At 43.4% G+C, this 14,360-nt stretch overlaps 1 protein-coding gene across 1 annotated transcript in view; it reads left to right on the forward strand.

Moving 5' to 3' along the window:
* STAC3 (SH3 and cysteine rich domain 3) overlaps window positions 1-14,360 on the forward strand; it is a 159,702-nt gene that overhangs the window by 67,845 nt on the left and 77,497 nt on the right. The window contains exon 2 of the mRNA XM_040340944.1: window positions 1,801-2,065. Within this exon, the coding sequence (XP_040196878.1) occupies window positions 1,819-2,065 (247 nt within the window). The 5' untranslated portion in view covers window positions 1,801-1,818. The remainder of the gene's footprint in view (window positions 1-1,800; window positions 2,066-14,360) is intronic.

Raw genomic sequence — 14,360 nt, forward strand, 5'->3', positions numbered from 1 at the left:
TGCACAACATTTTGTTGAAAACTTATGGACTTTATTGCCACAATCTTTAATTTTTCATAATTCATTCATTTTTTATTTTTCATTTCACTTTAAGTTTATTTCTGTTTCCAGTTTTTGTTTATATGTGTTTTTTGATCGAAATGCATATAATTCATTCTTCTGTTGGTACTATCATATCACTGTTTTACTAACACTGAGGGGTTCTGAGATTGCCACATAGCGCCTTCTAGTGGCCATCAAACTCCATTGTCTTTGATATATTAGTGAGCGATATATATTATCATATATCACTCACATTTAAAATGATAATTTTGCGCTTTCAAAAAGTGTTTATGTTTTAAAGTTAGCGCGATTTACTTAATTTCCTAAATTTTTCACTTGTATTTATTGTTTACATGCAGCTCACGGAGTGAATAGACTGTCACTGGGTTGCAGGTCTTTTTCCTCTTTATCACTCATTCCCGTTTATGTTATTTTAGCGCAGTTTCTTTCCTATTTTCCAGTCACGTTTGACTGTCTAATACAGGTATTTGCTCCCACTTCTGGCGATAGATCGCCGCAGAATCTGCGGCGATTTACGCCATGTCCAGCCCCTCCTTGGCCCCCCGCTGTCTTTTATGAGTCACACAGGTCCCATAAGACAGCAGGGACCAGACAGGATGCGCAGTGCGACTCATGCATGCGCAGTAGGGAACCAGGCTGTGAAGCCACAAGACTTCACTTCCTGATTCCCTTACTGAAGATGCCAGTGCCACCACCCAGGAGCCGAGGGATGGGTCAGGTTCGTGTGAGAACAATGCGGGCGCCCTGGACAGGTAAGTGTCCTTGCTTTAAAAGCCAGCAGCTGCAGTATAGCTTTAAAAGTCGTATAGTTATAGGAAAACTTGATACCTAATAAACACCAGTTACATATAATTTTTTAATCCAACCACATAGTGTCGTATGTAAAAGAACGGTAACATCACACAACTGTAAAGATTTGTAGGTCACAGGGTGAAGTTTAAATCAAGTTTGATTATTATGAGTCATTTTATTTATATTTAATTACCAAAATGGCGTTGATTTACTAAAGGAGACGTGCTGCTCACTTGTTAACTTTGTAAAGTTAATGTTAGTAAATTCGGCAAATCTGTGTCTCAATTAACCAATCATGTGCTAGCAAAATTACATTTTTCATTTTTCTAGCTAAACAGCCGCCACTTCTTTAGTAAATCGTCCCAAATTGTACCATTCATTTGATCTAGATCAGGGGTCTCCGAACTTTTCAAACAAAGGGCCAGTTTATTGTCCTTCAGACGTTAGGAGGGCCGGATTGTGGCCAGCGGGGGTAAAAAATGTCCCAGGTCCAGCATTGGTGAATATGGCCTCAGAGTTTGCAGTCAGTAGGAAAAGGAGTAGTGTCCCTATTAGTAGGAGTAATTGTATCCCATCATTGGTATCAGTAAAATAAATTGTGCCCCCTTGTTGGCATCAGTGGGAAGAATAGTGCCTCATATCAGTGGGAGGAATAAAGCCCCAAGGGCCGGATAAAGGCTAGCATCTGGCCCTCGGGCCGCAGTTTGGAGACCCCTGATCTAGATCAAGAATACAGTTAACTAACTAATTCATTGTATCACCCTGATTTGTGCCTCCAAATTGCTTTAGATCCTGCATCCGATTTCCGTAGTCAAAAACCAAATATTGTCTAACCGCAAACTATATTTTGTCATATGAACTATATAATGAACATATTTCAAAGCTAACATTACTATTCATACTATGACATTATTCTTCTAATAAATGTGTAACTATCTGTTTCAGGTTCGGAAGCTAAAGGAAATGTTCAAAAAGAAGAAGAAAGAAGATGAGCCCCAGCCTCCAAGCCCAGAGACTCAGCCAAATGGCGAGCTGCCCAACTCGGGCCCAATCATTTACTATATCTATGAGTCAGAAGAGGAGGAAGAAGAAGAAGACACTGAACCTCCTCCAGAGCCACCTCGTCCTGTTAATGACAAACCCCACAAATTCAAGGATCACTATTTGAAGAAACCAAAGTTCTGTGATGTGTGCGCCAGAATGATTGTCTGTAGGTCATTCTTCATGGTCTTCTGAATTTGCAAGGGAAATATTCTATCCACTGCTAGATATAATAGATAGAAGAAAGTATGAAATGGGGAATCTGTCCAGTTTTATACCTAGGCTGAAAGTCAAAGTGGTACAGCAATACTCACGCATATAAGATTGGTTGAGGCTTGAGTTACCAAGCCCTCTCATTGATAAAGAAAGAGACCTCAGCACATCATGCTTTTGCCAAAGGACTATGGTATTTAGGTCTTGTTCCTAAATACAGGTCATACATACAGGTATTTTCGTGAAAATGTCCTATCCACTGCAATTGATAATTTGTATAAGAAATCAGGTTTATATCTTGATTAGAATGGCTATAATATTTTCAATATGGTTGTCTTGTCATGAGGTAGAGGTACAGGGAAAGCTTTCTTTTATACAATTGGGGTTTGAAATCAAGACAGTGAACAGCCTGTGGTATAACTGGTAAATAAACAAGGCTCCAGTGGTATAGTAACAAAATGGTGTCTATTGTACACCATATAGGCCAATGCCTTTTATCGACGCGGTACTGTGAAGTAAACAGGTCGGATGGCATGACCTCATAATCAAACATAAAGAAAATCTTCACAAATACAGCCCTGATGCACGGTCTCTTTTTCAAGGCAGCGGGACTCAGGTCTTTAAAATGGTTTTAACCACTTAAGACCCAGACCATTATGCAGCTAAAGGACCTTGCCCCTTTTTGCGATTCGGCACTGAGTCGTTTTTACTGACGATTGCGCGGTCGTGTGACGTGACTCCCAAACAAAATTGTCGTCCTTTTTTCCCCACAAATAGAGATTTCTTTTGGTGGTATTTGATCACCTCTGCGGTTTTTATTTTTTGCGCTATAAACAAAAATAGAGCAACATTTTTGAAAAGAATGCAATATTTTTTACTTTTTGCTATAATAAATATCCCCAAAAAAGATATAAAAAATTTTATTTTTTCCTCAGTTTAGGCCGATGCGTATTCTTCTACCTATTTTTGGTAAAAAAAAAACGCAATAAGCGTTTAATGATTGGTTTGCGCAAAATTTGTAGCCTTTACAAAATAGGGGATAGTTTTATGGAATTTTTATTAATAATTTTTTTTTTACTAGTAATGGCGGCGATCAGCGTTTTTTTGTGACTGCGACGTTATGGCGGACACATCGGAAAATTTTTACACATTTTTGGGACCATTGTCATTTTCACAGCAAAAAGTGCTATACAAATGCATTGATTACTGTTAAAATGGCAATTGCAGTTTAGGAGTTAACCACTAGGGGGCGCAGTAGGGGTTATGTGTGGCCTCATATGTGTTTCTAACTGTAGGGGGGCGGGGCTGGACTTGTGACGTCATTGATCGTCTTTCCCTATAACAGCTCCTGTGACCGATCGCGGGACACTGGCGGCGATCGGGTCCGCGGGTCCCGTGGTCACTGAGCTTCGGACCGGGTCGCGGGCGCGACCCACGGCTGGGCACGTAAAGGGGACGTACCTGTACATGCCTGTGCCCAGCCATGCCATTCTGCCGATGTATATGTGCAGGAGGCGGTCCTTAAGTTGTTAAAGCCTCAAGGTTTTTTACCTTAATGCATTCTAGGCATGATAGTAAAAACATTTCGTGTTCAGCAGCCCCCAGCCCCCCTTCCCCTAAAATTTATCAGAGCCCCATCCTGATCCAGCGATGTGTATGAAAGCCTCAGCTCTTCTGGGTCCCCCCCTCGTCATTAGCTGTGACAGCAGTGGTAGAAATTGGCTCCCGCTACACAGCCAGTGAGCCAAACAGGAGAGGGCAGGTTCGACCCACACTCCATGTGTGAATGGACAAATCGAGCAGCGGCTGCTGTGGGGCACTAGGCAGGAGAAAGGGGCCAGGGAACCTGAGAAGAGGAGGACCTGGGGACCTGAGAAGAGGAGGATCGGGGGCTTCTTTGTGCAAAACCATTGCCCAGAGCATGTAAGTATAACACGTTTGTTATTTCATTAATTTTTTTAAACCAAGCTTCAAAATCACTTTAAAGCAGACCTATTCTTTGCCCACTGCCGCTGGGAGAGAAGAATTTACCCAGTTTATCTGGGTATGAAGAAGCATATGAAGAAGCATATGACTCACTCTTTGCTCTAATGTGACAGCAAGGTAGACAAACAGAATAGTGTAATGATTCTGTTAAAAAACGAGTAAATACCTATTAAATTCCTTCATCTATATCACCCCCGGCGTTCTAATTTCTGTTCTCTCATTCACTTTCTGGTTTGCGGAACTACATTTCACCAGTATGAATTGCGGCACGCCCAGTAATTAACACCTCCTTGAAGTCTCTAAGGCCCCATACTCACGAGCAAACATGTCTGCTGAAACTGGCCCGCAGGCCAGTTTCAGCAGACATGTTTGGTCGTGTGTGGGCGCGAGCGGGCCGAATTCCAGCAAACATTTGCCCGCCGGGCCTTTTCCCAGCAGACAAATATTCCTGGACTTGTTTTAAAACAGTCCGCTGGAATTCTGCCCGCTCGGACATGTACGGTCGTCAGTACAGACCTACCGTACATGTCCAGGCGCCCGCCGTCCCTCGCATGCGTCGAATGACTTCGACGCATGCGTGGAAGCATTTTAAAGGCGGGCCGCCCACGTCGCCGCGTCATTGTCGCGGCGACACCGCGTCATCGACGCGGCGACACCGCGGACACGCCCCGCGTATTGTTTACGCGCGGACTTCTGTACGATGGTGTGTACAACCATCGTACAGAAGCCCTCTGGCAGACATGTATGGTGGAAACGGTCCGACGGACCGCTTTAACCATACATGTTTGGTCGTGAGTACCCGGCCTTACACGTAGAGAGCGTCCTGCTGCACAGATGTAGTTCCCAGGAGGGGGCGAGCACGTCACTGACCACCGCAGTAAAGCCTCCCTTCACGGTGGTGAGTAAAAATCAGACAAGCAGGAAGTGAACAGAACAGAGAAGAAATAGAGCAACTTCTGAGCAAAAACGAACAATAAGGAAGTGAAAAGAGGAATGTCTGCAGGTAAAGGATGCTTATTATGAAAAATGTCCCCGCCGTCCTTTTCTCCATGGAGTTCAGGCTTTGATTGGATAGATTGACAGCAGTGCAGCCATTGGCTCCCGCTGCTGTCAATTAAATCCAATGATGCGGGGGCAGGGCTCAGTCATACACTCTGCATCTATGGATGCCGAATAAATGACTTAAGAGCGTGCCTGCAAGGTAACCCCCTCGGGAGAGCGCTTCTCCTAGGAGGTTATCTAATGCGGGGAGAAGCCACAAGAGCCACCGAGGGACCCCAGAAGAGGATGTTTGGGGCCACACTATGCAAAACGAGGTAAGTATGACATGTTTGTTATTTTTTTTATTTATTTTTTTAAAACAAACCTATAGTATCACTTTAATAATACCTGGGTGGTTTGTGCCTACAATGGAAATTTAGATGCCTCGACCTATCATCTCTTTTTTTTTTTTTTTTTCACAATCGAAGTTTATTAATGTAAAAGAAAATTGCAAATTACATCTTACAAAGTATTGGAATCAAACGTCCAGTATAACAGACATTTTACAGAGATATTGTATTAACAGAGAAATTCCGGACATAGTCTAGTAGTACTCAGTCTATTTGATCATATGAGAATCAAAAGTTAAGAGTAGGGTGGGGGTGGAAGGGTTGGGAGTTGGGGAGGGTAGGTGTAGGGGGAGATAAAAGTAAATAGTTGAAAGAGAAAAAAGGGATTGTGATGATAGGAAAAAGGGGTAAAGCATCATTACATCAAGTTGGAGTATGGTTTACAAGTTCATCAATTAAATTGGTTTGACAAGAAGACAGATATTCCATCTGCCGGAATTTAGACATACAATCAGGTATAAACGTTTCATTGTCAGACAGGAATGACATTCTATTTGTTCATGTTATCAACAGTTGATAATCACTAGTATACAAAAATAGCACCCGAGGTTGCCAGATTTTGTGGGAATTTGTCGAGTTTTCCCTTTTCATGGCTATTAATTCATCCATTTTGTGCATATATTGCACTCTTTCTAGCCAGTCTCTAATAGATGGGCACTTAGTGGATTTCCAGTGTAAGGGAATTAATGTTTTCGCTGCTGTTAACAGGTGTCTTGTGAGGGACTTTTTGTAGCTGCTGATCGAAAGGTGGTTGGCATGGATAAGGCACGCAGCGGCGTCCAGTTGGATACTTGTGTCTGTGATTAATTTAATGTATCTTATAACTTGGGACCAAAAATCAGCTATTGGGGGGCAGGACCACCAAGTATGAAGGAAGGTGCCAACATCGTTTTTGCATCGCCAGCAGGTGTCTGAGGCTGTCGCCGACCATTTTTGGATTTTAGAGGGAGTGATGTACCACTGGGTGAGGACCTTATAAGATATTTCTTGGAACCTCGTGCTTAGTGAGCATTTGTGGGCGAAAAGACTGGCCCTCTCCCATTGTTCATCGCTTAGTGTGGTGTTTAGTTCCTTTTCCCAATGGCCTTTATGCCTATTGTGCATCAGTTCTTGTGTTTGGGAAAGCCAGGTATAGGCCAGAGAGGTTGTTTTTAGGATCTGGGTGCCTGAAAGGCCGATTTCCTCCAATTGGGTGAGTTTCTTCCCATAGTCTGATCTGTGCTTACTATTTATCAAGAAATTCTGAATTTGGAGGTAGAACCAGAATCCCGGGAATGACCCCCCTAACTCATTTTTCAAAGTATCAGGAGTTTTAATTTTACTACCAGTGAGGCAATGTGCAGCTAGTAGCTTCCCTGTAGGCAACACAGATTTAGATATAGTTATACCCTGGCCTGGTGGGAAGTCTGGATTGTCAGTTATTGGGGTTAGCGGTCCTGGTATTGAGGCTAGGTTGTGGGTCGAAACTACACTGTGCCACACTGACAGCGTGGCAGCTATTAGCGGGTGGGTGGTTTTACTTTTAGATTTTGAGGCGTTAGTCCAGGGATGGAAAGTAATTGTGTCAGTATGTTGAGGTAATTCCAGTTTTACCCAGTCCTTAGTCGATTGGTGACAATGCCAGTCAATAAGCCTGGTAATATGCGCAGCAAAATAATACTTCTTGAAATCTGGGAGGCCTATTCCTCCTTTTTGTTTGGGTTGTGTGAGTTGTGAGAAGCTAAGTCTCGGTTTTTTGCCTGCCCATAGAAATTTTAGTTGCGCACTGCGTAGTTTGATAAAAAAGGAAGGATGTAGTTTGATGGGTAAAGCATTAAAGTAATACAGCAATCTAGGGAGGACCGTCATTTTCAGAATAGAAGCCCTGCCAAACCAGCTGAACAACTTGGGGGACCATCTCTGTAAGTCTTTGGAAATGGATTGTAAAAGAGGAGAGAAATTTGCTGAGAAAATGCCATCTATTGTTGGGGTCAATTTTATTCCCAGATATTTGAGGTTTTTTTGTTCCCATTTAAAGTTGTGGTTACTTTTTAATAAGTCATACTCTTTAGCATCGAGGGTCAGATTAAGTGCTTCCGACTTGTTATTATTTATTTTGAAGTTGGAGATATATCCAAAGATATTGAACATTTTTAGGATGTTGGGCATGGATATATGCGGTTTAGAGACAAAGAACAGTAAGTCGTCCGCGTAGGCAGCAATCTTATACTCCCTGTCCTGTATTGTGAAACCTCTGATGTCACGTGAGGTATTTATTGTTCTGATTAGGGGTTCTAAGGATAGGATAAATAAGAGTGGGGATAAGGGGCATCCCTGACGTGTGCCGTTTGTGATTGCTATTGGTTCCGAGAAAGTGTTGTTAACCTTTACCAGAGCCCTGGGGTTAGTATATAATGCACCAATCCAATTGAGCATATTGCCCTCTAGGCCTACATGTGCGCAAGTGGCCATCATATAGTCCCATGAGACTCTGTCAAAGGCCTTCTCCGCGTCGGTAGACAGGAGAAGGCCCCTGATTCCCGATTGTTTGGCATAGTGGATCAGATTCAAAGCTTTGGAGATGTTATCTCTCGCTTCCCGGCCAGGCATGAAGCCCACCTGTTCTGGTCCAATCACTTGGGAGAGGAGTGGTTTTAGCCTATTTGCAATTATTTTTGCTAAGAGTTTGATGTCTATGTTCAGTAGGGAGATAGGCCTAAAGTTGGCGCATTCTGTGTGATCCTTATCTGGTTTGGGTATGACAGCTATGTGTGCTGTGAGAAATGAGGTAGAGTTGTGTTTGTTTTTGGCTAGGTGCTTTAGAGCTCTGACCAAGGGTGTTGAGATTATTTGCAGATAAGTTTTGTAATATTGTGATGTGAACCCGTCAGGGCCTGGACTTTTACTTTCTTTTAATGATTTTATGGCTTCTTGTAGTTCGGTTAATGTAATTGAGTTCTCTAAAAGTTCTATGTCCTCCTTACGGATGGAGGGCATATTACTCCTTTGAAGGAACTCTGTGATAATTTCCTCTCTTGGGGTTGTAACATTGGCTGGTCTGTGTTGTGGGGGGAGATTATATAATTTCGAGTAAAAGTCGTGAAAGAGTGTTGCGATTCGTTCGGGATCATGTTCGAGGGTGCCTTGTTTGTTTTTAATGGCTTGGACACAGTTTATTGCAGTCGCGTCTTTAAGTGCCCTGGCTAAGTATCTACCGCTCTTATCACCATGCTCGTAACATTTTTTTTTTTTAAATAGAAGGGATTTTTGGGTCTGCATGTTGAGCAGATGTGTCAGGGCTCTCCTTTTATTAGCAAGTTCCTCCTCTACTTGAGATGATAGGGTTTTTTTATGTTGTAATTCTAATTGGGCTATTTTGCTGGAGAGCGAGGCAATCTCCCTGTCTCTTTCTTTTTTCTTTATAGCTCCCCATTTGATAAGGTCTCCCCTGATCACCAGTTGTTCAGCGGGTCCGTGTCCGGCTCTCTGTTTTCCTCAAAGTAGGTCTTTATAGAGTCCTGTATGCTGTCCCGTATTGACAGATCAGTCAACAAGGCAGCATTCATTCTCCAATTGAAACTCTTGTTCCTGGCTATTCCGAAATTCACGGAAAGTGAAACTGGGGCGTGGTCCGATAGGGAGATGATGCCTATCTCTGCTCTAGCTAATTTGGGTAGATCTCGTTGGGTGATGAATATTAGATCTAGCCTTGAGTACCTCTTGTGAGGGGCAGAGTAGTAGGTGAAATCCCTATCTGTGGGGTGTGATGACCTCCAAGAGTCTACCAATGATAGTGATTGTAGTTGAGTTTTAAGTTTCTTTAAAATCCTGTAGGTTACATGAGTATGACCGGTAGAAGTGTCTTGCAAGGGGGAGAGGGGGACGTTGAAGTCGCCTCCCACTAGTATACAGCCCTCAGCAAAGCATTTCAACTCAGCAATGATATTTCCGTAAAAAGTAGTGTGGTTTCTGTTGGGAAAAATATACATTAGCAAGTGTGACAGGGGTACCCTCCCATGTGCCTTTCAAAAAAATGAATCTACCCTCTTGGTCAATCAAGGTTTGTTTGAGGGTAAAGGGGGCGTTTTTATTAATTAGTTTTGAAACCCCTTTTGTCTTGGCGATGGGATTGGTTAAGTGGTAGGCCATGGGGTAGAGATTATCCGTTATTTTAGGGATATTTTGACCTTTAAAGTGGGTTTCTTGTAGGTATATTAATAGAGGTTTAGTTTTCCTGATTTCTTTCAAAAATTTAGTGCGCTTTTCGGGTATATTGAGTCCATTAATGTTATGTGAGATTAATGTGGGGGATTTGCCTAGAAATGAATAAGCCATTGTTGGGGGAGAAGAGAAAAAAGGAAAAAAAAAAAAAAGGGGGGGGGGGGGGCGGATGTGTGTGGAGATGGGAAAGGAGGGGGGAAAGGTAGGGAGGAGTCTGTGTGGAGCACCAACAGACACCTCACGTGAGTCTCGGCCCTAGTTGGGATTACGGGTGGTAGGGCCTGTAGACACTTTTGTTTATAAGAAAGACAAAAATGTCAAAAGATGACTCTGGCGGGAGCGTGGGAGGTCCCTTTGTGGATGGATTGAGCTGTTACAGTTCAGAAAGGAAACACGATAATTGGGGTTAAATAGGATTTAACATTGTGGTCCGGGGTTGGAACAGTAAAATTGAAAAGAGAAAAAAAAAAGAAGTTTTATATACCGTCTCAAAGATAAGGAGTGCAGAATTGGTGGTGTACACTGATTGTATGTGACAGCCGTCATCTATGGGTGATTTTAAGCGGTTGTAATAGGAGACAATGAGCCAACCAAAAACTTATAACAGAATTGCAAAACTTAGCAGCTAAGATATAGTCAAACATGCATGTCAGTAATGTACGCCTTCAATGACCCAAAACAACAAAATATGGAACTGAAGGCATATCTGGCTTTATGTCTGAATCCTACAAGAGCAGCTACTGACATTTCTTCTGATTCAGGGTTTCAACTCTTATATAGGTTTCCCTCGATCTACTGTCATATAAACAAAGTTACATCGTCTTTGGGATCTGTGTGGTACTTAAAATGTGCGTCTCGGGCGAATATGGAGAGAGACATTCCCAGCTATAATCACCAACATCAAGCACCCTTTGTCTCCTAGCTACAAGAGTAGATGAACAGTGCATTCACTGTCCAGAGGGGGCGTCTCATGGCCGTGTGCATGGGCAATAGATCTGTAAGGGGGATTTTAGGAAGTGTGTCAACTCTTGGGGTTTACATGTTGTCAGGTACGAGAATTAAACACACTGTACTACATTGTGGAGTGAGCAGATAGGGGAGAGAAGGTAAAAAATTTGGCGAAAGGGGAGGAATCGGGTAGTAACTCGCATGTTATCAATAACGTCTGCACACTGTGTAATGATTGTTAAAATACCCGTTTGCACGGATTTAGAGTTGCATGCACTATAAAGTGTGTTATATTTCTGCTCATCTCCTGACATGATAGTGTCTCGTCTCTGCAGGGAATAGATTAGCAGTAACGGACACTTTGTGACGTGTCAGGTTCTGTGAAAAGGTTGGGGGTCTCCCAAGTGGGTGGATTGAGAATTGCAGTACTAAAGTTATCCATAATTCAGGTCAATAGAACTAACCTTTACCATGGGAAGGTTGACCCATCAATCTGCCATGAATGTACACCTGTGTGGGGAACATAAGAAAATAAGAGCAATTGTATATGCAGGTTCTGAGTGACCTGTACAATATGTCCCTAGCTGTACAGGCGTTATTAAATTGAGCAAGCTGTATGCCCGTGGTTTTGCCCCCCCCCCCCGTATCCCGAGGACATTTAGTTTACCTTAGACAAATCTGTCACTGGTCAATATGAAATACATGCTAAACGTATAATAGAAAAAATAAAAAAGGGAAATACGTGGGAGGCATACAATTAAGATGACAGTCTATTGCGGGGGCTAGGGGGGACTTGTTGGATGGGGTGTATACGGCTCATAGTTCATAGAAAAATAATAGTTCTCTGTCGCATGACTGCAAGAGGGGGGGGAGGGGGGGAAGATCCTAGGGATCACCGTGGGAAATATCTCTGACCTGAGTCCCGGATCAAGATGATGCTTTTTTCAAGGGTTGGCCGAGGTGTGATGAGTTGTTTCATGATGAGGTGTGTAGATGAGGGTATTAAAGCGTTGAGTCCTGTGCAAGGATAGTGGAGCAGATGCGTAGTAGGTATTGCATGTCGAGGTAAGATCTTCTTCGCTGACAGGATATTAATAGAGGATTGAAAAGGAGGCCAAGTCAGAAAAATAAAAATACAATAAAGTAAAAAAAAAAAAAAAAAAAATTAAGAAAAATAAACCGCTATAGAGGCGCTTCTCAGGAGCTTCTCACTGTGTACACCACAACAGGGGATCTGTACTTTATCTTGCTTCCCTCGATCTGGGGGTCTTGGCTGCTGGCGAGGCCTGGTTGCCTCTGTAGAAACTTTTCCTGGGCTTTCCGGCGTGGTAAGGTGATTTGATCGGGGACGGGTCATGCTGAAGGGGTTGATGGATGAAGGCTGGAGGTAGTAGGAATTCCGCGTACCAGTCCGGTAGTTCTACTGGTGCGATCTGTAGGTTCTCGCAGAACTGTCGCAGCTCATCTGGAATCTTGAGGAGGAATTGTTTACCGTTGAAAGCAGCTTGCAAAGCGAATGGAAACTTCCACCTGTAGCTGATTCCTTTAGACTTCATTACTTCCAGTAAGGGTTTCAGGGCCCTTCTATTCTTGAGCGTGATCGGCGACAGGTCCTGGAAGAGTTGTACCTCAGCGTCGTTGTAAATGATCTGGTCACTCACCCTGGCCTTCTGCAGTATCTCTTCTTTCAAAGGATAGTTAGGGAGGCAGCATATAATATCCCTGGGAGGTGTATTGTCAGGGGCTCTTGGACGCAGCGCTCTGTGCGCCCTGTCAAAATCGATAGGCGAGGCTTCGGGCCTATCTAACAGGCCATTAAAGATGGCTGCGAGCACCGGTTTGATTTGATCTGGGGGCACCGATCAGGGACTCCCCTTACCCTGATGTTGTGTCGTCCGCGATTGTCTAAATCTTCTATTTGACGATTAGCATCGATCAAGTGCTGGGAGTGAACTTCTGTAATGTCATCTAGCCTTGTAAGAGCGCGGTCCCGTCTCTTACCTGCTCTTTCGTTTACCGCCATTTGTTCCGACAGCCTGAGCAGTTCTGTTTTTATATCAGTAATGGCAACAGAAAAAGAGTTCCTAATGTCTGCCGCAATCTCCATCATGGTAGCATAAGTTAAAGGACAGTCCGGTGGTGCGTTGTCTCTGCTGGAGTCCTCGGAGGCTGGGAGGGAAATTTCATCATCTTCCATGTCGTCTCCCCTATTCAGATCATGAGCTGACGCCATCTTGGCTTTCAGATGACCGCTGTTGTAGCGGTATTTGTTCAAGCTGGCGGGTGTAATCTTCCCTTTAGGGGTGCCCATCGACCGTAGTAGCCTGTTAGGAGTCCCCTTCTTGATGCGGGTGTTCATACTCCCCGAATAGACGGTGTTTGCAGCTTCTGTTCCAACTCTTGGACCGGAGCTCCTTCACTCAGCGTCCATCCACGCTGCTTGCCAAGCCATCATCTCTGTACTAAAGAAGACATTGTTGATTTACTAAAGTCAAATACTCTATTTACTTTGCAAATGAAGTTGCATGACCATTGTAGACCAAATGTCGCCAACCTTCTTAATGCCTGACCTGCCATCCTTGTACTCTGCCCTATTCCTTAAAGTTACCTAAAATTAAAAAGACCACACGTGGAATGGTGTACAAGTGGCCATAGCAGCCTTTTAGTAACCAAATATAACATATATTAACAACGATAACATGCTTTTTAACACATAAATAGCTGAAAACCAAAACTATCAGTCACTCAGCCTGTTGGTCTTTGACGGCATCCCAAAATGCAATTATGTTCCTCCTCTACATTGCCGGACCTTTTACCAAGATAGGCCTCCAGCCGTGACACACCAGCTTGGAGACAACTCACTAGCCACAGTGCAACCATTACCATATTCCAGCTAAACTGTGTTAACTGGAATACACCAGAGGGGCACATACTACCGATGAGTCCCCAACACTTCAATCTCGCAGGTTTTTCTTGCTGCCATTAAAGACCAACCACCGCCGACGGCTCAGCTGCCACGACGAATCCTGCTCGTACCACACCTGTAAATAGATAAAACTGACCAAACAAACAAACAAACAGGGAGGGTGGGTGGGAAACTGTTCCCTGTCACAGCTGCCATCCAATGATCCCTGAGGCGCCCCACCTCCCCTTCCATAAACTAAACCCCTCCCTGCCCTGTTGTTCTCCATCAATCCTGTATTCCCCTCCACTTGAACCTTATTATCTGTAACCCCATGTTGTCTCTCCTCCTCACTGTCATGCCTCCCCTTCACTAGCTCCTCTTTTTTCCTCTCGCTTCAGCCCTCACTCTCTGCCTCACTCTCTGCAGGGGATCTTTTCCCAGAGCTCAGTGAATCGGGTAAAACTATTTTGCAAAGAATACCCAATCATGTACAAGGAAAATAATAAAAAAAATAATTTTAAAAATGGAAGTCAGTACCTCATTCTCCAAGCTCTGGGGAAATTTTCCTTGCAAAGTGAACAGTCCAATTTGCAACGCAAACAATCAATTTGCCTTGAGTAAACCAACCCCTTAAAGGGGTTGTAAAGGTTTGTTTTTTATTTTCTAAATAGGTTTCTTTAAGCTAGTGCATTGTTGGTTCACGTAATAAAACTAATGATAAATCTAAATAAAGCTTTGGAGGAACAACAACATTAACCTGTATGGTGATACATTTTGTGAGCAGTCAGTGGACTTTTTAAATAATGCTTCCCCTATACTAT

This window comes from Rana temporaria, chromosome 2 (assembly GCF_905171775.1).
Source record: "Rana temporaria chromosome 2, aRanTem1.1, whole genome shotgun sequence".
NCBI classification, from domain to species: domain Eukaryota; kingdom Metazoa; phylum Chordata; class Amphibia; order Anura; family Ranidae; genus Rana; species Rana temporaria.